The 24,085-nt window shown below is 35.8% G+C and overlaps 1 protein-coding gene across 10 annotated transcripts in view; it reads left to right on the forward strand.

Moving 5' to 3' along the window:
- LOC110840946 (polycystin-2) overlaps window positions 1-24,085 on the forward strand; it is a 55,569-nt gene that overhangs the window by 12,885 nt on the left and 18,599 nt on the right. For 2 of the 10 annotated variants that reach the window (XM_087345791.1, XM_087345793.1), the window contains exons 3-11: window positions 6,410-6,517; window positions 7,677-7,813; window positions 8,743-8,853; window positions 9,124-9,248; window positions 10,049-10,273; window positions 11,666-11,894; window positions 12,465-12,677; window positions 12,830-12,977; window positions 14,244-14,996. The exons of 1 other annotated variant lie outside the window; for it this stretch is intronic. In XM_087345791.1, the coding sequence (XP_087201917.1) occupies window positions 6,410-6,517; window positions 7,677-7,813; window positions 8,743-8,853; window positions 9,124-9,248; window positions 10,049-10,273; window positions 11,666-11,894; window positions 12,465-12,677; window positions 12,830-12,961 (1,280 nt within the window). In that variant the 3' untranslated portion in view covers window positions 12,962-12,977; window positions 14,244-14,996. Of the gene's footprint in view, window positions 1-4,368; window positions 4,510-4,695; window positions 4,789-5,687; window positions 5,800-6,409; window positions 6,518-7,676; window positions 7,814-8,742; window positions 8,854-9,123; window positions 9,249-10,048; window positions 10,274-11,665; window positions 11,895-12,464; window positions 12,678-12,829; window positions 12,978-13,516; window positions 13,568-14,243; window positions 14,997-18,166; window positions 18,298-19,534; window positions 19,785-20,571; window positions 20,680-21,837; window positions 21,975-22,933; window positions 23,045-23,316; window positions 23,421-24,085 lie in introns of those variants that run through there. 7 more of the 10 variants (XM_087345797.1, XM_087345798.1, XR_015534335.1 and 4 more) reach the window with 7 other exon arrangements.

A 24,085-nucleotide genomic window follows, 5' to 3' on the forward strand; every position in this document is an offset into this window, starting at 1 on the left:
TCGTCCTCAACACCCGATTCTCAAACACCTGCAATCTATGTTCCTCCCTCTGAGTAAGGGACCAAGTTTCGCACCCATACAAAACAACAAGGAAGATTATTGTTTTGTATACTTTAATATTCAGGTTCTTAGAAATCAGACGGGAAGACAAAATATTTTGAACTGAGAAGTAGCAAGCATTTCCAGAATTTAATCTCCTCCTAACTTCCTCACGAGTATCATTTTGATTTGTTATTGTTGTTCCCAAATATTTGAACTTTGTAACCCTTTCAAAGGTCTTATTAGCTACCCTAAGATAATTCTGCCCGCCTGTCTGCTGACGGTGAGATACCAACATGTACTTAGTTTTTTCTGAATTTACTTCCAGCCCCACTTGTCTACCAGCCTCTAGTAAAACTTGTGCGTTCCTCTTTATTGTATTTATATCGTCCCCCAATAAATTAACATCATCAGCAAATGCCAATAGCTGATGTGTCCCATTCAATTGCAAACCCTCCTGCCTACCTTGGACTTTCCTGATGGTATATTCTAGCGCAAAGTTAAAGAGCAAGGGAGACAAAGCATCTCCTTGTTTTAGACCGTTCTTGATGAAGAATGTCTCAGATACATATTTAACTACTCGAATTTTGCTACAGGTTTCATTTGAGCACATTTTTATTAGACTCACTAGCTTCTTTGGTATACCAAATTCAATAAGAATATTATATAGCACTTCTCTCTTCACAGAGTCAAAGGCTTTTTTGAATTCTATAAATAACTGATGTACGGTCCCACCGAACTCCCATTTTTTCTCTAGTATCTGACGAATGCAAAAGATCTGATTAATCGTTGATCTGTTTCGTCTGAATCCACATTGATGATCCCCAATAATTTCATTCGCATATGGGGTTAATCTTGCCAAAAGAATGTTTGATAGAATTTTGTATGAGGTTGATAGCAGCGAAATTCCTCGGTAATTACCACACTCAGTCTTGTCCCCCTTCTTATGAACAGGAATAATTATGGATTCCTTCCATTGTTGTGGCATCTCTTCCTTATCCCAAATTAACTGAATAAGCTTATGGATCCTCATATTCAACCCTTTGCCACCTGCTTTAATTAATTCGGCCGGAATCTGATCAATTCCTGGAGGTTTATAACCTTTCAACTTCCCAATGGCTAGTTCAACTTCATCTAAACCATGTTCTGGCACTAACAGTTCAGCTGTATGCATTTTAATCTGTCTAACATCATCAGTCTCATGAACATTTAAGAGCTCGCTAAAGAAATTTTTCCACATATTCAAAATTTTGATTGAATCTGCAAGCAAATTGCCACAACAAGATGGACGACATTGAAGTAGAATGTATGAGACACTGCAGAAAATGTAAAAAATACCGAAAGCTAATGCTGAACGTATAGGGAAAGCGTGGCGGTGCGCGTATCGTTCTTTAGGTGTGTGATGTGTTTAACGAGTGGGTTCTCTTGTCTGATCATTAATACTTTCGGAAGGGCTCGGATGCTTTGTTAAACGTGTCTCAGGTGTTATTTAAGCAATAAATTTACAGTTTTCTTCGTGCTAGAAGTAAGTCTTGCATTATGTGAGCTACTACGAACTTTTAACGTCTTCACTTTTTATTGGTCACGTGATCCTGATATTGCATTTGTGTAATTTCCTTCAGTGGTCAACGAATGCATTTCGAGCATCGCACGAAGAAACAGGTGAGTGACGTGAAACGTAACTTTGTTCCTGCGCCTAAACCACTGCACTAAATGGCCGATAGTAGCAAGTTTCACGCTGCGTCCGCTTAACCCGAAGTTTTCTCCTGAACTCAGTGCTTACGAGTCTGGTCATGGCAGCAAATAGAAAAAAGTTGTCAGTGGAGCCATGGTTCCGGATAATTTGACGTAAATACGTCATACCTGCTTTACAATTGAGTAAAGTTTGATTAAGACTTTGCTTATTTAACTTGAATAGGTTACGCTTAAGATGGGTCTGTGGTAGCTGAATGTAATGTAATGTAAGGTAATGTAATGTAAGGCAAGGTAATGTAAGGTAATGTAAGGTAAGGTAATGTAAGGTAACTTTGTAGGTAACCATTGTTGTGTATTTGTTGATAAACAGATGACGTTTCCTAGGTAAAAATAATGCCGAGTAAACAGATGAGGTTTCCTAGGTAACATAACAACGAAGTTACACTTTTTCGTTTCCCTTTTTCGTAACGCTATTTCGTAACACTTTTTCTTAACACTATTTCGTAACACTATCTCGTAACACTTTTTCTTAACACTTTTTTGCCGAATGATACTGACCCTAAAATATAGACGTATTTACGTCAAAACAATTGGTCAGAACATGCACAGCCATCTTATTTGTTTCAAAGTAAACGATGCAACTACTCAACAGTTGATGCGATAAATGTAAGGACAAATAATTCGAGAGGAGGATGATACCTAAATCCTTTGCAGGCCGAATCGGTCGGTTATAAAACTCTGGTTGTGTACATAAATTAGAGGAATAAAATTTACTAACATACCTAAGGTCTGATTTACAATAAACTGCTTGTACTGAAGTATTAGCCACGGTGGTCTAGCGGTTAGAACGCTGGCCTTGTAAGACTGGGGTCTCGGGTTCGATTCCCGGCGGTGCCCGAATTTATAACTTGTGTTGGGCAAGGCCGTGGTCTAGGCAACACGGAGTTTTCCTCCGGGGGCTTCCCCGGTTTCTCCGTGGCATCTAAAAAATTTCTTCATTTACACACAGAAGAAGGCAATGGCAAACCACTTCTGGATCATCTGCCAAGAACGTATATGAACAGTTCCCAGTCCGAGAAAAGGATGGAAGGATCCTGTTCATATGGACCTGTCGTCAGACAGAACACTAAATAAAATAATAAATAAACTCAAGTATTGGCTGAAGTTTTATGCAGAGTTGGTTGATAAAGCAGTATAAATATTAGAACAGATTAATTATTAGATATTTAACACGCGCAATAGTAATGCTACTATTTGAATACGAATACGCTGTAATATACAGACTCCTGTATAGGTTGCAAAAAGGGGATATCGGTTGAATAAATAATTACTATATTAACATTCACAAGGGGTCACAGTGGCCGCGCGGTCACTGGGACCGTGGGTTAGAATCCCACTCAAGCCATAAAGTAACTTAGTCTTAAGTTAATTTTCAATCAAGAATTTTACTGGAAATGTATTTCGCTCGTCATTAGACAATATCAGAAGATTTACCGAATGCCCATGTATAACGGATTGTGAATAATCAGGGATGTTAAAAGAAACTGAACAAAAAGTACGCAGACTGAACATTACATTTCATACACTCATTAACGGGATCGATTTATGCAGCGATACAATAGCAGCTTTCATTACGTGCCTTACATCACAATTCCAGGAACCTAAAATAATATTATATATATATATATAAATAATAAAGAAAGTCTTTTTTATATTACGTACTTGGGAAATACATATTCAGACCACAGAAATGATACAGATTTCAAATTTAGAAATGCAATAAGGTTAATAGTGTAATTAGATGAGATTTTGGCAAACATTACAGTTGATACGTAATTGCGTTTACACAATATTACCTCAAAATCAGCCCTCAGTTACAGCAGTGAAAGATGGTGTGTTCTGTTATGGGTCTTATGGAAAAATCATGCCAATTTAAGAGTACAAAAGGTTTTTTCGTTCATGAGTCATAAGCGTAGAAGTAAACAAACACGTCAACCCGCAATTATCGACTTTACATATGACGAAGAGAGTGCGCAGAATTTACTAACGGGAAATACGTCAGTTTCTTACAAATTCATCTTCTGGAACTCAGGACAATTTTTGGGTTTGTGGGCGCAGTTAATCAAATCCTTGTCCAGAAACAGAATTTTCCTTAGCGCCAATCTCCCACAGTGCTTACTATCCGAACTACAGAAATCATGTTTTCCGGGATTCGAAGAAAGGAACAATTTTTCTCTCGCCCATGGGTGATGGGGCTCCTCAAAAATCATCTTTAAATTAACCAATTACAAAAAGACCTGAACTTTTTAAGTAAAGGAAAATGGAATTTCAATTATTTTTAAATTTATTTTATTTTTATAGAGAACACATTTAATAGTGATTATTGACTTATTACAGGAAGAATGGCATGTCACTAAATTACAGAACTGAGTAAATATCTTTGTATTATTTTCAGCTACCAACAATGTAAATATCGAATGACAATGATTAATTTATATATGAACACGTGCGTGTCTAACAATGCAGGAATGTATTGGAGTTTATAAACCGAACCCGTAACAATATTGGCATGACAATTAAAATTGTTACGTCATTGACATTGTTGTATTTCATTAGTAAGTATTGTCGTCAACAATCAGGTTTTCTTAGTCTGGAAAGAACTGAACTGTGAATCTTTTGTAGAAGAAGTGCGTCTTTACACTCTCTGAGCTTTGTTAATAATTCGATTGTTTATTGCTGATGAATCTAGTTCCCTTCCCTTGAACGAAGAGAGAGGTAAAGAATTCATCTTCTTTTATTGTGATTATTATTATTTATCAACATATTTACATATGTTTGTTAATAATTATGAACACTTGCAAGAAAATGAAGCTAGTTTCTTTCTTTCTAACACAATTTCAATTAATTTTAGACTGACTTTTGTTTTTTACGGTAAAAATTGACTGCAATTTAATATTCCAGTAAACAATTAGAAATTCGAATGTGTGGAACGACAAGGCATGTTTACTAGTCGAGAATCTTGATGAAACAGTTAGAACCCTTAAGTGTCTTACGGTAAGTATGTGTACCACCTGATTTCACGATTAATAACCCTTCATTGTGTATTTGTGGGTTTCGTGTGATTCTAAGGGTAAACAGCGATCATTTTCTTAAACGGTATTAACCGGGTGATCTTTGTAATGGTGAAGTGTAGAGTTTTCTTCGCGGTACGGACCGAATTCTTAAATAATATTTAGACGATCTTCTGCTTGAGATACGGGGCACATATTGAGAAAATGAATTCGAAATCTTTACATTTCTTGATACATGAACAGCTTCTATATATCTCTCTCTATCCATTTATCTATCTATCTATCTATCTATTCATACATCCATCCATTTGTAGCTTAACTCAATAGTGGGTCATTGCCGCCTCCTTTCGGATGTTTGCTAGACTTTAAAGCGTGCATTCACGAGTAGTGTTTGACATGCCCACTGAATGCCATTTGTGAATTTGTTTTATATATGAAGTGGAATTGCCCCAATAAAGTGTAAAGAACTCCATGATTTTACTGAAAAAAATGGTTACGTCATAGTTTTGGCCAACATTGTTATATTTTATTGGTAAATATTTATATTGATGTCAACAAACGCCTTTCGTTACTGTGGAAACAAATGGTCTGGGAATCGCTTGTGGAAAAAATGCGTCGTACATAAAATACTTTTGTGCAATTGAAGACCTTTGAAAATAATCCAATATACACGTTTCATTCGAATTTTTAAGATTTTTAGTGATCATCGGTTATTCTTGAGATATAATCTGTGGATACATTGTAAAAAATATATACGACTATGGCCACCAGATGACAGCACCTCACTCGCCTGAAACTCGTATTGTTGGTCTTGCCCATTGTTGATAATGTGACCCGTTGCTAGGCATAATAAATAAACGACAAATATTTGTTTTGTTGCAGTCGGAAGAAGCATAAACGTGCAAAGTCTAGATTAATAGAAAAATGATTTCGAGTACAACGAATTATAATGTGGAAGATCAAGAACCTGCAGCTGAAGACATTCAAATTCACGGTATGGAGCGTTTTTCTGCAATGGGTATATTATGGTAACTAAGATCAGGGATGTGGAGTCGGAGTCGGTAAGATTGAACAGACTCCGACTCCGACCTCGATATAAAATCTTAAGAAAACTTTCGTTACCATTTGAGACGCCGACGGCCTCACGCTTAGGGAGATTCAATTACGCGTTAAACCACGTGGTGTGTGGAATAATGCTTTGTAACTTTGGCTCGTGTATCGTAAGAATACAAACTGTCTAGAAATCAACCGATTTCTGCAAAAATCATTAGACGTATATTTAAATGTAAGTTTTAAGTTTAAAAGGTAGCCTGATGATTCACGAGGTGGTGATGAAATCTCTTGTGGTACATTTTACCATTTTAGTAGGTTTACACTTACTAATACATATTTAGCTTTTATGAAGGAGTCGGAGGATTTAGTAGCGAAACCACAGCCTTGATTAACATTTTACCTCAAGAACATACGTTTTTCTAATACCAAATGTCAAACACAAATGAAATCAAGGCATGTCTTATGAATTTTTTATCCATTACAGTACATAAGTCCCGATAAATACGACCATAAGAATTCTCAGTACTGATATAAAGTCATTTGTGTTTTAGGAATGAAGCAGCATTTACTTACATTTATATCACCTTGCAAGAGTGGGACCATATTGGATGACATAAAATTCATCCTGTACTTAATCTTCGTCTTCGTAGTGATAATAGGTAAGTAAATTTTGACTCACATGGTTTTACCAGGAGTACAGTGTAACTGATGCTCAGACAGGCTACTACAACCAAAGGGGTTTAATAAAACAGATTAATTGTACTGCCTACATAGTCAAGTCCTATTTTCGATTTTATGTTATTATGTACATTAGGATCATTTTCTCACTCTCATTACGTAACATTGGCATCTTGTGAGCGTTGCTTTACAAGTGTGTGTATTTAACTGGAAAGGAAAACTGTAGTCCAATTTGGAATATGTAACCGACTAGATAGCTTAATTAAATCGAAGGTTCATCACGGAGTTAACCAAAGCCCTTCACTGTACCTTGAAATTGATCAACAAAATCCAGCGTGCTCCAACTCCTATCTCCCATAGATCCCGCCAGACATTATCCTCCCATCTACGTCTAGGTCTCCCCAGCTGTCTCTTCCGCTCAGGTTTCCCAACCAACACCCCGTGCACACCCCTTGTCCCATCCATGCGCGATACATGCCCAGCCCATCTCATTCTACTTGACTCAATCACCCTGGCAATATTGGTGATGGATTACAAATTTTTAAGTTTCTCTCTATGTAGTTTTCTCCACACTACGGCGACTTCTGTACTAGGCCCAAATATTGGAATACATACACATTCAAACAAATTCTCTGTGATTTGGAAAGTTCACTCATCTTGGTATTTATTTAATCAAGTTGCATATCAACACTTGTTTAGCTAAACAGTGGTTCAAATACTTCTCGTTACAGAATTATAAATTCCATTGCAGATAAAGCTAATCAATAGTTCAGATGTTAAATCTATAGGGAATACAATGTTCTTCTTTTCTATTAAATACGTAAGACAAATAATTTCCCAAATGAAAGTTACAGATCTTCACGAGTTTCGTATTTTACACCAGTTTCTATAAGCCTTCTTTGAGAAATGTGATTTCCCGGTAATTATTTGGTCATGCCACGGCCCTGAATTATGAAAATTATTCAGTGGATGTATTTGAACTGAAAAAGTGAGAAATTTATAGTTTTATTTCAACTTCGATAAAAGTCTGTTATTGGTTATATAACAGGATTCTCTAAATATCTCTGTCTTCTTCTGTGATCTAAGTTCTACTCGCTGGAATTGTTTAAATATATTGAAAATATCACTTTATTTTCTCAGGAACATTGGGGAATTCACCCAACATGTGGTATTGGTGCAAAAACCATTTTAGTGAGTCGATTGTGAACACTAATTTTCAAGATGGTATTAAAGAAAGAAACTTCTATAACATGTCAAGCATAACTCAATTCTGGAAGGTATGAATTTAAGATAAATATGCGATTGAGACATACATAAATGCTTAAATGTAGAGATAATGAAGTGATTTAAGAAACTCATTTGCTAATTAAGTGATTAAGCAGTCGACTTAATTACTATAAAAAAGTTATCCAACTGTACGAGAAATTTTCTATTATGGCACCAGAAGGTTAAATAACATCCCTTTCAAGTCAGTTTCCATACAACCAAATCCGACCTGATGCTTCCAACTGGTCTCTTTCTATGAAATCTTCCAAATAAAATTTTGTATGTCCTGCCAATCTGAATTTTCCAGATTTAATTACCCTGACAGGATTATGGAAATGTTATGAAGCAACACTTTCCCATTCTTATCATACGTTTTCTATCTTGGTGCAGAGAAATTGTTCTATAAATTTTAATATTCAGGTTTTGGAAAGACCACATGAAGGTAACCCCCTTGTTAAAAATCTTTGGCATATTTTTACAAATATTCACAACTTCTGTCTATATTCGAGATGAAATAAATATCACATTTTATTAGGGAAAGAAAATTTGTACTATTAACCACCCAACACTGTTTAGATGAGAAAACCATGTAATAAGAAAAGGATAGGAAGGATAATGTTCAAGAAAAATGTTCATAAATTTGTTTGAAGAATCTCATGGAAAGAGCCCACTTGGAAATCATTGGCATATATAAAAGAACAGTATTAAAATGTGTCCTGGAAGCAGGCAGGTTTTTCTCAGCATCACCAAATTTCTTTTAAAAAGTCATTGATCGTCCGATTAACTGCATATTTACTGCTCTAAGAGTATTATATATCATAAAGAGTTAGTGACTGATAGTTCATATTTAGATAATGGTTTCAGAATGCACTGCTGTGTACAGTCGTTATATAATTTACGATCATTGTGTTTATAAGTGATTAACTAATTTTGTTTTCAGTTCGCAGAGACTGTAATGATCGACAGTATTTACGGGAAATCCGAAAATGATACACATCAAGCATTTGTGTTGCAAGATAATAAGCTGGTTGGAGCACCACGCCTACGACAGGTAGGAAGATTTTTCTTTATAACATAATATTTCCAGTGAAGTAAATTTAGCAATCTATTGATAATACATGCCTTATAATTTATAAATTAATCTGATTTTTTAACTGTGAATATTAAAAACAATACAGTGAATTCAGTAAAGACAAGATACGTTCATATGAACTGTTTCATCATTCAGCATGTCCAATCAATAGGTGTCACGTTACTAAGGCACAGGACTTTTGTGTGTATTGGAGTAACTGGAATGCAAGTAAAACTTTATTGTCTACAGGTGAGAGTGAGAAATGATTCGTGCGTAGTACGTCAAACTTTAAATCAATCAAACGAACAATGTTATGAACCATATTCACGTTGGTTAGAAGATACAAAACCATTTGGGCCAGGAAATGGAACAGCGTAAGTTTTCAATTAACATTTCAGCAGAATATTTTATTGATATAAATCAAAATATTCCGTTTATGTTTATAGGAAAATAAGTGAAAGATATATTTAAACACCACACAACCGCCTCTATAAAAGTGCTTGAGGAATTGGAACTGTTATTAGCAGATAAATTTTGTCTGTGTAGTGCAACATAGTTTTCTGATTTCTTTTAGGACTTCTCCAAGAAAGTAATACTACAGTGTGTGTGTGTGTCTGTATTACGTAGTCAATCCAAACGAAAATTCTAAAGCGTGCAGACAAACATTTAAAGCTGAAATTTGGTTATTCACAAGAGAATTAACCTTTGACCTTCCTGCCAACTCATATGCATGTATTAGGTGGAAACATTTATGCTATTTCGAGGTTCTTCCATTTGCTAGGATGAACCTATCTTCCTTTCTTGAATAACCTCTAAACGCAGATGTACACAACCAGAAATAATATTTCTGTGTTTGTATATTGGAATTAAAACAAGCAGACTAATTTACTTTGGTTTGATACTTAGACAATATTTTCTTCAAGTGCCTGAGCACTGCGGGTCTTATCTTTTTCGTTGGCTTTGATCTATAGACATTTGTTAAGTCTCCTTGATTGAGGTATCGGCTCGTCGCAAGTTCTCTACCTTACACCGGTCAGCACAACACAGAAAGACGCGGACAAACACCCATGGCTTGAGTGGGATTCGAACCCTTGGTCTCAGTGACCAAGATTCGTGCCTCAGACCGCGAGGCCCCTCGACGGATAGCAGACTAATTTACTGTTTCTGACTACAGGTGGACTTATTCCAGTGCAGAAGAACTGGGTGGTTCCAGTCGTCGGGGAAGATTGTTAACGTATGGTGGCGGAGGGTATTATGAAGATCTGTCACTCAACCGTAGCAAAGCCATTGAGAAATTGCAAAACTTGAAGAATAATGATTGGATTACAGGAAGAACAAGTGCCATTTTCCTTGACTTAATTGTCTATAATGCAAATGCCGATGCAATCTTCATTGTGAAGTAAGTTCTCACTTTCATATTCTTCTATTTTTCGCAGATATTTATATTTTCTATATAAATTACTTTGCCATCAAGAGAGTCCAGGAGAATCACGCGGGGCTGGAAATGAATGATCTGAAATCAGGTGTTGTCTGCATCACTTTACTTGGCATCTGCTCTCAATAATAGTGATTTTGGTACAGATTAATATTGGGAAGCCTGAGGAGAAGAAACCGGTGGGAAGACCTAGATGTAGATGCGAGGATAATGTCAGGCAGTATCCATGGGTGATAGGAGTTGAAGTAGACTGTATTTTGTTGGCCCAGGACAGGGACCAATGGAGGACTTTAGTTAATTCGGTGATGAACTTTCGGGTTCGGTCAGCCATCTTGTTAGTTAGTTACTATAGCCCAATTCACAAAATGCTTCTTGACTGGTATATTGTTGTCCCATTGCTACACATGTGTGGTGGTTACACTGCATTTATCAATGAAGAATGTTATTTTGGACAGTAGCATTTATCAAGGTATGCAAAAAGCATGTCATACAAACTTTATTCCTTCGTGGACACAATTCTGCTATAAGCCAAGTTAAATGACACAGACTGGAAATGGTAATTAAGTTAATTTGGGTGATAATATTAATATCAAGACAAATCACATGTAGGCTGTTTATAGGCTAACAAAGGAACTAGTCTACAAGTCAATATAAATACAAATAAAACTGAGACATAAAAAATGTGCAACACATTCACAATTAAGTACAATATATTTAACATTAACCATTTAATGCATCCTTTCAATAGACTGCATAACAGGACGATCATGCATATCCACGTATTAAAACCAGATATCTGGCAAATTCAATTTAAATTTGTATCACATTATGTAACTTCTGTTTTTCATGTTGATCATGTCACATTCTATATCGCATTTCCAAATGGCTCACTGAACATAAATAATGACACAGAACATAAAATACAGATTCATTCTGATCTACAGATTTAATTTGTAACATTTTTAAATACAGTAAATATTTAATTAAATACAAGTTAAAATAAATTATGACTATATAATGTGACATCTGTGGTGTGGAATTTCCTGCAATACGAGTAGATCTCCAATGAATGAACATCTAGAACAGTGAGCTGCTACTGTATTCCTAAGAATAATCAGCTCCATGAAACGAAGTCTCTCTTGATAAGCGAAAAGTTTCTTAACTACTAAAGAAATTCCCTGTCATATACGGTAAACTGTGTAATTATCATTCTTTAATTTATCTTAAGTTCCGTATTAAATGTGGACCTAAATACATGCATGAGCATTATAAGCAAAAGGTATCTTGTTAGTGACACCCAAGAGTACAGCTTAACCAATTGGTGATTACTGAAATTCCTTATGTCTTTATTAACAGGCTTCTTATTGAGAACACACCAAGACTAGGAATCTGCACATCTTACTACCGCGAGACAGTGAAGCTCCATCAAGTTGTGACCGCCTATCAGTACTTTTTCGCAGTCTGTGAATGGCTGTTCTTAGCATACTTTCTTTTCGGCATCATAAAATGGATAGCTTTTTGTGTGGTCGCAAACAGCGAAAGCAAGGTTTCTGGATTTGAAATGTTCAATTTTTTCATTCTTCCGGTAAGATTCTCTACTCTGCCTTAAGATAATATACAGATTGAATGAAAGTAGTATTGCCTTGAACCAGTTCATATTGACATTAATATTAAGATACAAGTATCATATTTCTAAGACGCTCATTGGTGTTTGAAAGACGTGATTTGCAAACTACGTAAGACTCCTGTTCTGATATTAAAGATGTCACTTTCTTTCCATGGTCTCTCACTCTGAGGGAAGAAAACAGATTTCAGGCGTTTGAGAAAAGGGAACTGGGAAAAAGTTGAAGGGGACTGGATTTTGTTGGCCTGGGAGAGGGTCCGGTGGAGGGCTTTAGTTAATTCGGTGATGAACCTTCAGGTTCCATAAGCTGTCTAGTTAGTTGATTAGTTATTAAACTTAGAATAAATAGGCATTTGCTACTTCCTGTGTGGTTTCTGTTCATTTTTAAGTTACTCATGCAATTGGACCATTTAAATAACAATTAAATAACTCACAGAGTAACTTTTAATGGTCTATTTTGTTTCAATGCAGTCTAATGAACTTCATTCTTTTGGTGATTGTAGTTCTATGCTTGTGTTCTTTGTTTCCCAGAGTGGCTGTGCTGTTATATGCTTGCGAATCTTTGGCTTTGTGGTTAATGAACCACAAATAAAACAAAATATTTCAGAGGAGAAGTTGGGAAACCTTGACTCATCTGACTGGTATCAATTAGTTTACGAAGTTTTAACTATTCTTCTCTTACAATCATCTTGGCCCCGAATTTTCAAATACACCAGTTTCAAAAACGCCTCGTCGCTTTTCAAGGTAAGTGAATATCTAATTTTGTTATTCTGCAGTTTTGGTACGATTTCTAATTGATGCTGATTTATAAAGTTGGTACCAGATTCTAATGAGATGATGTTGATGTAACTTCATAAACAAAATGGTATTTAATGCCTTTCCTTCTTATTTTACAGCACTGGAAGGAGATTACTGCAATTTCAGTTGTCATCATCATTATTTTAGTCACATGCCTTTTTATCATGAATTGCCATTATTGTGGTTTTAAGTTTCATTCGTTACATCCTCGGTATAAGTTGTACCATTAATTTCCAAGTAGTACAGGTATGTTTCTATGTTTCTATGTATAAATGTGTATAATTATATTAAGTTACGTAGGATTTGAGGTTTTCACAGCGGTGAGTATGAAGATCGGTGTCTTCTGGGTTGTTGTGTCACCATCAGGGCGATGAATTTCCCTTTTGACGGAAGCACCATGACCTCTAAGTCTCATCCTTCCTCCACTTCATCTTCAGCAACTTTGCCATCAAAAACTGTCTGTTCAACTCATGTAACAACAACTGCTACCTCCCCTTCCTTACCTATGTCACCTCCTCCTGCCCTACTGCCTAACTTACAACCTCACTCCAACTCCACATTAGTTAATATACGACCCAGAAGACAGAAATCTTCATTGGATGTTATCTTTTCCGATTAAACAAACTACGCATCCAGAATTGTTCAACATCGACAGTTTACACTAGTGTAAATTTTTGTATGAGAAAACTCAACTTGAATTATTTAACCCTAAGAAAATTCTCAAAAAATTATGCAAATGCAAGAAAATTCTGCATGAATTTGTCTCCTCTTTGTTAAATCTTCAGGTCACACTAACCTCCTACTGTCTAATAGCCAGGATAAAATCCCTGCCGCGGGTAAGTCTGTTCTGGTGCGGTGCATCGGGAATGTCTCCTATCATGTGGACTAGAGGGCTGCTATTGGTGGGAAGTGTGACACGCCAGAGTTAACTCTACTACACAGACTGAAAACATCAAGCAATTAAGAGTAGCGTGTAGTGAATGTATCTCTAATGTGTTCTGTGTGTGTTGCGATAATATTCTAGATTAAATAACTGTGCAGCTGTGAGGTAATCTTAAAGCTATTCCCATTAGGACACACGTAAGCCTTGTGTCTGTTTGTTTAGTGGTTGAGGAACGAATGATTTCAGGATGGCTAGTAGTAACTCGTCAGTCACAGCGAAATATTGTTCTTGAGTGTATATTGAATTCCTAGCAGGGATTTTATTCTGGTCGGTGGACAGTAAATTTCAACATCCTGACAATAGTAATTAGGACTACGTACCCTTGAGACTTTGAATCTGACAGGCTCCACTGCCCACTTATTAGGATTCGACTGAAAAGTATAAACCAAGTTTTAACATTGACAACAGAGTATTTCCCTCTTACAGTAAATAATAGTTTGTGCTTATACAAAAAACAATAAAATAAATAAGCAACAAGGAAATGTAAGAAATGTATTGGTGACAAATTAGTACAAACTTTGACAATTCTAGTAACCTTAATAATTTACTGATTCTTTCTTTAATCACAGGTGAATGATTTCCAAACATTTTCGACGACTGCGTCAACACTTTGAAAAATTGATGTCAAAACTTGGATATGAATGGAAGAATGGCGGGGAAGATAATAATCCAGATAATGACAAATATTCATACAAAGAAATTATAGAATTTTTCTTAAAGTAAATTTAAAAATATTAATGTCTAGTTAATTCTGATTTAGTACAGATTTCTATGTGTATTTATTTAATAACATTACAGTAATTCAAATCTAAAAGTCTGTAATGATGGTGCGTTTCTAAAGTAAAAATTATTCTGGATGTTTTCCGTAGTCTAATAAAGTCATAAAATTGCAGGACGTTTCGGTGATGGGACTGTATCTCCGTCTTCAGGTATACATCCTCACTAGGGCCCAATCGATAGAACTAATCCCTATATCCTGTGTACGGATTTAGGAATTAGATCTACGGATTAGTCCTAGCTGATAGAGTCCCATCTTCGAAACGTCGTGTAATTTTGATTTTATTAGACAATGGAAAACACCCAGAAAACCTTATATTTTACTACAGTTATATTAATTTATTTCTTCAGACAGAATTTCAATATTGAAGACAAAGTATTGTTGATTAATATTTCTATTACAATACAGAACACTGCTGAAATTAAATTTGCATGAACTTATTTTTGATTTGTTATTCTGTAGCTTTATTTTTCATGTTTGTCCAGTGATATTGTTTAGCCTTATAAAATGTGTTTATGTTTAATAAAATCATATGTTTAGCGGAGGACTGCTCTACTTTTAAATATTTATGTTTACAAATGAAATTGTTTCGACATATTCGTTAAGTTTGTGAATATTTCGTGAGTCGACTTCCGCCCACCCGTATATGAACGAATAAACCCAGCGCCTCTCCTGGGCTATGCGAAGTTTCTTTGTTTCCCGCGTGGCGGTTCGCGTATCGTTCTTTAGGTGTGTGATGTTTTTAACGAGTTGGTTCTCTTGTCTGATCATTAATACTTTCGGAAGGGCCCAGATGCTTTGTTAAACGTGTCTCAGGTGTTATTTAAGCAAGTAATTTACAGTTTTTTTCGTGCTAGAAGTAAGTCTCGCATTGTGTGAGCTACTACGAACTTTTAACGTCTTCACTTTTTATTGGTCACGTGATCCTGATATTGCATTTGTGTAATTTCCTTCAGTGGTCAGCGAATGCATTCGGAGCATCGCACAAAGAAACAAGTGAGTGACGTAAAACGTAACTTTGTTCCTGCGCCTAAACCACTGCACTAAATGGCCGATAGTAGCAAGTTTAACGCTGCGTCCGCTTAACCCGGAGTTTTCTCCTGAACTCAGTGCATACGAGTCTGGATGGTTCCGAGGGCAGGTCTTGACATGACGGCGAATAGAAAAAAATGTGTTTGCTGGAATAGGAACACCGGTCGCCCACCTACTTCGCACACTACTACAATGCTATCTCGATTCGTCCTGATATTTGATTTTAAAATCAGGTTAACGTTTAGAAGTCATGAAAACTTCAAACTTGTTATGATTTTACAGATTAATCGTGTGGTTTTAAATAAATAGCTTCCGCTGCATTCTATTTGAAAACTTCTTCAAAGTACACGGCTTAGGGAGTGCGGATTAAAGTATTCCGCCTTGTGGTCTATAAATTATGGAATTGGTGCAGCGAAAACATAAATTGGATTTTGATTGGCTCTGCAAGTTTCTCATTATTTAATGCGTGTTCATTCTTTTACCCCTTGGAGGTATTTGAACCCCCGCTGTGAGAGTTGGTTGAGGAGCGCGATTTGACGTAACGCAGTGATGCTCGCATCCATAATTCAACATGAGGAGCAGCGCTGAATTATCGATAAGAACAATAGATAAGTTTACTGATACAGCGTATCAAAATGAGGTTAATGTAGGCATAAGACGAGGAGCTACATGTACATTTGTTTCTGTTGTGTCGTGAAGTCAAATTGAGTGCAGTGCATAACCGAAAGAGTATTTATTATGTATGGAGCACAAGTCGAATTGGGTTGAGTTGGAAGCCTGCTTGTGTTTTGTTTCCGGCCTGATTTTTGTCTCAAAGGCATCAACCCTCTTGGCGCTTCGTTGTAGAGTTTCTCAACCAGCCTTATAGAGACTCCTAATGGTCCAAGTACGTACTTTAAATTAAAAAGACTGCAATGGGCGGGGCATATTCAAAGGATGGACGGCACAAGAAACCCTAAGAAAGTCCTAAATGCTAAGTATGAAGGAACAAGGACGTGGGAAGACCTAGAGGAAGATGGGAAGATGGTGCGAGACGGGATGCTGCCTGTCTGATCCAATGTCGAAATTGGAAAATGGCCGAAAGCAATAGATCTTCTTGGAGGCAGAAAATTGAGGAGGCCAAGGCCCGATATGGGCTGTAGAGCCATTGGATGGATTGAATGGTCCAAGTTCCAAATCCCATATCCTTTTTCAATTGCCATGGTCGTGCCAAAGCGTCTGTCATGGTCCCAGGCTTAGTAAATTTTTTCGTAACGATGTTTTTTTACGGTTAAGCTTATTTGCCCCACGCCCAACCCCCAACCTGGAGGACCAGGGTATTACTCTTAGTCTGGCGCATCGCCTTAGACCTGTCCGACTTGGCTAACCCTACCATGAGCCCACTCAAGCCATAAAGTAACTTAGTCTCAAGTTGGTTTTCAATTAAGATTTTCACTGGAAATGTATTACGCACGTCATTAGACAATATCAGAATATTTACCGAATGCCCATGTAGGACGGATTATGAATAATCAGGGATGTTAAAAGAAATTAACATTCACTGAACAAAAAGTGCGCAGACTGAACTGGTGGGGCGCATTACATACACGCATTAACGGGACCGGTTTATGCAGCGATACAATAGCAGCTTTCATTGCGTGCCTTACATCACAATTCCACGAACGTAAAATAATATTATATATATATATATATATATATAAATAATAGAGAAAGTGTTTTTTATATTACGTACTTGGAAAATACATTTTTGGACCACAGAAATGATACAGATATCAAATGTATAAATGCAATAAGGTTAATAGTGTAATTAGATGAGATTTTGGCAAACATAACAGTTGATACGTAATTGCGTTTACACAATATTACCTCAAAATCAGCCCTCAGTTACAGCAGTGAAATATGGTGTGTTCTGCTATGGGTCTTATGGAAAAATCACGCCAATTTAAGAGTACAAAAGGTTTTTTCGTTCACGAGTCATAAGCGTAGAAGTAAACAAACACGTCAACCCGGAATTATCGACTTTACATATGACGAACAGAGCGCGCAGAATTTACTAACGGGAAATACGACAGTTTCTTACAAATTCATCTCCTGGAACTCAGGACAATTTTTGGGTTTGTGGGCGCAGTTAATCAAATCCTTACCCAGAAACAGAATTTTCCTTAGCGCCATCCTCCTTTAGTGCTTACTACCCGAACTACAGAAATCATCTTTTCCGGGATTCGAAGAAAGGAACAATTTTTCTCTCGCCCATGGGTGATGGGTCCAACAGCGCTCGGGCCCCTCAAAAATCATCTTTAAATTAACCAATTACAAAAAAACCCTGACATTTTTAAATAAAGGCAAATGAAATTGCAATTATTTTTAAATTTATTTCCATCCAATTGAGAAGACATTTAATATTGATTATTGACTTATTACAGGAAGAATGGCATGTCACTAAATTACAGCACTGAGTAATTCTCTTTGTATTATTTTCAGCTACCAACAATGTAAATATCGAATGACAATGATTAATTTTTATATGAACACGTGCGTGTCTAACAATTGAAGTAAATGTATTGGAGTTTATAAACCAAAGCTGTAACAATATTAGCATAACAATTGAAATTGTTACGTCATACTTTTCGTTGACATTGTTGTACCTCATTAGTAAGTATTGTCGTCAACAATCAGGTTTTCTTAGTCTGGAAAGAACTGAACTGTGAATCGCTTGTAGAAGAAGTGCGTCTTTACACTCTCTGAGCTTTGTTACTAATTCGAATGTTTATTGGTGGTGAAATCTAGTTCCCCTCCCTTGAACGAAGAGACAGGTAAAGAATTTTTCTTGTTTTATTGTGATTATTATTATTTATCAATATATTTACATGAGTTTGTTAAGAATTATGAACACGTGCAAGAAAATGAAGATAGTTTCTTTCTTTCTTTCTTTCTTTCTTTCTTTCTTTCTTTCTATCTTTCTTTCTAACACGATTTCAAATAATGTTAGACTGACTTTTGTTTTTTACGACAAAATTTGATTGCAATTTAATAACGTAGTAAATAGTCATAGATTTGAATTTTTTAAAACGACAAGACATGTTTAGTAGCCGAGAATCTTAATGAAACAGTTAGAACCCTTAAGATTCTGGCGGTAAGTATGTGTACCACTTGCTTTCACGATTAATAACCCTTCTTTGTGTGTTTGTGTGTTTCGTGTGATTCTCAGGGTAAACAGCGATCATTTTCTCAAACGGCATTAACCGATTGATCTTTGTAATGGTGAAGTGTAGTGTTTTCTTCGCGGTACGGACTGAATTCTTAAATAATATTTAGACGATCTTCTGCTTGAGATACGGGGCACATATTGAGAAAAGGAATTCGAAATATTTACATTTCTTGATACATGAACTTTGTTAAAGCTTCTATATATCTCTCTCTATCCATTTATCTATCTATCTATCTATTCATTCATCCATCCATTAGTAGCTTAACCCAATAGTGGGTCATTGCCGCCTCCTTTCGGATGATTGCTAGACTTTAAAGCGTGCATTCACGAGTAGTGTTTGACACGCCCACTGAAAGGCATTTGTGAATTTGTTTTATGTATTCAGTGGAATTGCCCCAATAAATTGTAAAGCACTCCATGATTTTGCTGAAAAGAAATTGTTACGTCAAAGTTTTGGCCAAAATTGTTACTTTCTATTGGTATTTATAGATTTCAACAATCGCCTTTCGTTACTTTGGAAACAAATGTGCTGGGAATCGCTTGTGGAAAAAGTGCGTCGTACACAAGGTACTTTTGTGCAATTGAAAACCTTTCCAAAAAACAATAATCCAATATACACGTTTCATGCGAATTTTTAAAATTTTTGTTATCATCGGTTGTTCTTGAGATATAATCTGTGGATGCATTGTAAAAATTATATATATATATATATATACGACTATGGCCACCAGATGACAGCACATCAATCGCCTGCAGCTCGTATTGTTGGTCTTGCCCATTGTTGAAAATGCGACCCGTTGCTAGGCATAATAAATAAACGACAAATATTTGTTTTGTTGCAGTCGGAAGAAGCATAAACGTGCAAAGTCTAGATTAATAGAAAAATGATTTCGAGTAAAACGAATTATAATGTGGAAGATCAAGAACCTGCAGCTGAAGACATTCAAATTCACGGTATGGAAAGTTTTTCTGCAATGGTTATGTGTGAAATGAAATCTCCAGTTGACCAAGGAAGCAACCCGCCAGACACTGTCAGTACACAAGGTCTCACATCAGAGTCTTCCGAAAAGAGACAAAAGGATTATTTGAAAGGTGAATTTAAATTCCAATTGCTTATTGTTGAAAATTCTTTGTATTCGGTCAGAATTAAATCACGTATTTGAACTCAATTTAATGTTCATGCTTTCAACCGAATAAAACAAAATTTAATAAAACTGGTAAGTTCAGTCCACTTACCAATTTTTAAAAGAAAAATGTACTGAATTTATAACAGAATTTGGTCATGATCCTTAACTTTTCGTATTATCGTAACTAAGATCAGGGCTGTGGAGTCGGAGACGGTGAGAAGGAACCGACTCCGACTCCGACCTCGATATAAAATCTTAAGAACACTTTCGTTACCATTTGAGACGCCGACTACCTCACGCTTAGGGAGATTCAATTACGCGTTAAACCACGTGGTGTGGGAATAATGCTTTGTAACTTTGGCTCGTGTACCGTAAGAATACAAACTGTCTAGAAATCAACCGATTTCTGCAATAACCATTAGACTTATATTTAAATGTAAGACTTAAATCTAATAAGTAGCCTGATGATTCACGAGGTGGTGATATCTCTTAAGGTACGATTTACCATTTTAGAAGAGTTACCCTTACTAATACATACTCAGCTCTTATGAAGGAGTCGGAGGGTTTAGTTCTGACTCCACAGCCCTGATTAACATTGTACCTCAAGTATATACGTTTTGTTAATATCAAATGCCAAACACAAATGAAATCAATGCATGTCTTGTAGATTTTTTATCCAAAAAAGTGCACAAGGCCCGATAAATATGACCATAAGAATTCTCAGTACTGATATAAAGTTCTTTGTGTTTTAGGAATGAAACAGCATTTACTTGCATTTATGTCACCTGAAATGAATGGGACCATATTGGATGACATAAAATTCATCCTGTACTTAATCTTCGTCTTCGTAGTGATAATAGGTAAGTAAATTTTGACTCACATGGTTTTACCAGGAGTACAGTGTAACTGATGCTCAGACAGGCTACTACAACCAAAGGGGTTTAATAAAACAGAGTACTTGTACTGCATACATAGTAAAGTCCTATTTTCGATTTTATGTTATTATGTACATTAGGATCATTTTCTCACTCTCATTACGTAACATTGGCATCTTGTGAGCGTTGCTTTACAAGTGTGTGTATTTAACTGGAAAGGAAAACTGTAGTCCAATTTGGAATATGTAACCGACTAGATAGCTTAATTAAATCGAAGATTCATCACGGAGTTAACCAAAGCCCTTCACTGTACCTTGAAATTGATCAACAAAATCCAGCGTGCTCCAACTCCTATCTCCCATAGATCCCGCCTGAGATTATCCTCCCATCTACGTCTAGGTCTCCCCAGAGATATCTTCCCCTCAGTCTTCCCAACCATTAACAAGTGCATACTTCTTCCCCCGCCGATGAGTATCACATGCCCCGAAAACCTCAAGCCTTCTCGACTTAATCACCCTGACAATATTGGGAGTGGATTACAAATTTTTAAGTTTCTCTATATGTAGTTTTCTCCAGACAACGCCACCTTCTCTCTTAGGCCCAAATATTGGAATACCTACACGTTCAAACAAATTTTCTGTGATTTGGAATGTTCACTCATTTTGATATTTATTTAATCAAGATACACATTAACTCTTGGTTAGCTAAACTGTGGTTCAAATACTTCACGTTACAAAATCATAAATTCCATTGTAGATAAAGCTAATCAATAGTTCAGATGTTAAATCTATAGGGAATGCAATGTTTTTCTTTTCTATTAAATACGTGAGACAAATAATTTCCCAAAGGAAAGTTACACATCTTCACAGTTCCGTATTTTACACCAGTTCCTAAAGCCCTGTTTCAGAAATGTGATTACCTGGTAATTATTTCGTCATGCCACAGCCCTGAATTATTAAACAGATTCAGTGCATGTATTCCAATTGAAAAAGTGAGAAATTTAAAGTTTTATTTCAACTTAGATAAAAGTCTGTAATTGGTTAAATAACAGGCTTCTCTAAATATCTCTGTCTTCTCCTGTGATCTAAATTCTACTCGCTGGAATTTTTCAAATTTCTTAAAAATATTACTTTATTTTTTCAGGAACATTGGGGAATTCACCCAACATGTGGTATTGGTGCAAAAACCATTTTAGTGAGTCGATTGTGAACACTAATTTTCAAGATGGTATTAAAGAAAGAAACTTCTATAACATGTCAAGCATAACTCAATTTTGGAAGGTATGAATTTACGATAAATATGCGATTGAGACATACATAAATGCTTAAATGTAGGGATTATGAAGTGATTTAAGAAACTCATTTGCTAATTAAGTGATTAAGTAGTCGAGAAAATTACTATAAAAAAGGTATCCAACTGTACAAGAAATTTTCTATTATGGTACCAGAAGGTTAATTAATATCACTTTAAAGTCAGTGTCCATACAACCAAATCCGACCTGGTGTACCCAAATGGTCTCTTTCTACGAAATCTTAGAAATAATATTTTGTACGAATTCCATCTGTCTGCATAATTTTTGTATGGCCTGCCAATCTCAATCTTCGAGATTTAATCACCCTGACAGCATTATGCATAAGTTATGAAGCAACACTTTCCCATTCTTATCATACTTTTTCTATCTTGGTGCAGAGAAATTGTTCTATAAATTTAATTCTTCAGGTTTTGGAAAGACCACATGAAGGTAACCCCCTTGTTAACTGTCTGTGGCATATTATTGCAAACATTCACAACTTCTGTCTATATTCAAGATGAAATAAATAGCACATTTTATTAGGGAAAGAAAATTTATACTATTAACCACACAACACTGTTTAGATGAGAAAACCATGTAATAAGAAAAGGATTGGAAGGATAATGTTCAAGAAAAATGTTCATAAATTTGTTTGAAGAATCTCATGGAAAGAGCCCACTTTGAAACCATTGGCATATATAAAAGAACAGTATTAAAATGTGTCCTGGAAGCAGGCAGGTTTTTCTCAGTATCACCAAATTTCTTTTAAAAAGTCATAGATCATCTGAGTACCTGCAAATTAACTGCTCTAAGAGTATTATATATCATAAAGAGTTAGTGACTGATAGTTTATATTTAAATAATGGTTTCAGAATGCACTGCACTGTACAGTCGTTATATAATTTACGATCATTGTGTTTATAAGTGATTAACTAATTTTGTTTTCAGTTCGCAGAGACTGTAATGATCGACAATATATACGGGAAATCCGAAAATGATACGCATCAAGCGTTTGTGTTGCAAGATAATAAGCTGGTTGGAGCACCACGCCTACGACAGGTAGGAAGATTTTTCTTTATAACATAAGATTTTCAGTGAAATAAATTTAGCAATCTATTGATAATACATGCCTTATGATGTATAAGTTAGTCTGAATATTTTAACTGTGAATAATAAAAAACAATATAGTGAATTCAGTAAAGACAAGATACGTTCATATGAACTGTTTCATCATTCAGCATGTCCAATCAATAGGTGTCACGTTATTAAGGCACAGGACTTTTGTGTGTATTGGAGTAACTGGAATGCAAGTAAAACTTTATTGTCTACAGGTGAGAGTGAGAAATGATTCGTGCGTATCAATCGAATTATGTTATGAATCATATTCACGTTGGTACGAAGATACAAAATCATTTGGGCCAGGAAATGGAACAGCGTAAGTTTTCAATTAACATTTCAGCAGAATATTTTATTGATGTAAATCAAAATATTTTCTTTATGTTCATAGGAAAACATATGAAAGATATATTTAAACACCACACAGACGCCTCTATAAAAGTGATTGAGGAATTGGAACTGTTATTAGCAGAAACATTTTGTCTGTGTAGTGCAATATATTTTTCTGATAACTTTTAATACTTTTTCAAGAAAGTAATACAATGATGTGTGTGTATTATGTAGACAATCCAAACGAAAATTCTAAAGCTAGGTTACAAACATTTAAAGCTGAAATTTGGTTATTCACAAGAGAATTAACCTTTGACCTTACTCATATGCATGTTTTAGATGGAAAAATGTATGCCAATGGAGGTTCATCCAATTGCTAGGATGAACCTATCTTCCTTTCTTGAATAACCTTTAGACGCAGATGTACATAACCAGAAATAATATTTCTGTGTTTGTATATTGGAATTAAAACAAGCAGATTAATTTGCTTTGCTTTGATACTTTGACGACTCTTTCTTCAAGTGAATGAGCACTGCTTGTCCTAGCTTTTTCGTTGGCTTTGATCTATAGACATTTGGTAAGCCTCCTTGTATGTGGGATCGGCCCGTCGCAAGGTTTCTACCTGTACACAGGTCAGCACAACATAGAAAAACG

This window comes from Zootermopsis nevadensis, unplaced genomic scaffold (assembly GCF_977971745.1).
Source record: "Zootermopsis nevadensis isolate Lab colony 2312 unplaced genomic scaffold, Znev_1.0 Znev_ptg000009l, whole genome shotgun sequence".
NCBI lineage: Eukaryota > Metazoa > Arthropoda > Insecta > Blattodea > Termopsidae > Zootermopsis > Zootermopsis nevadensis.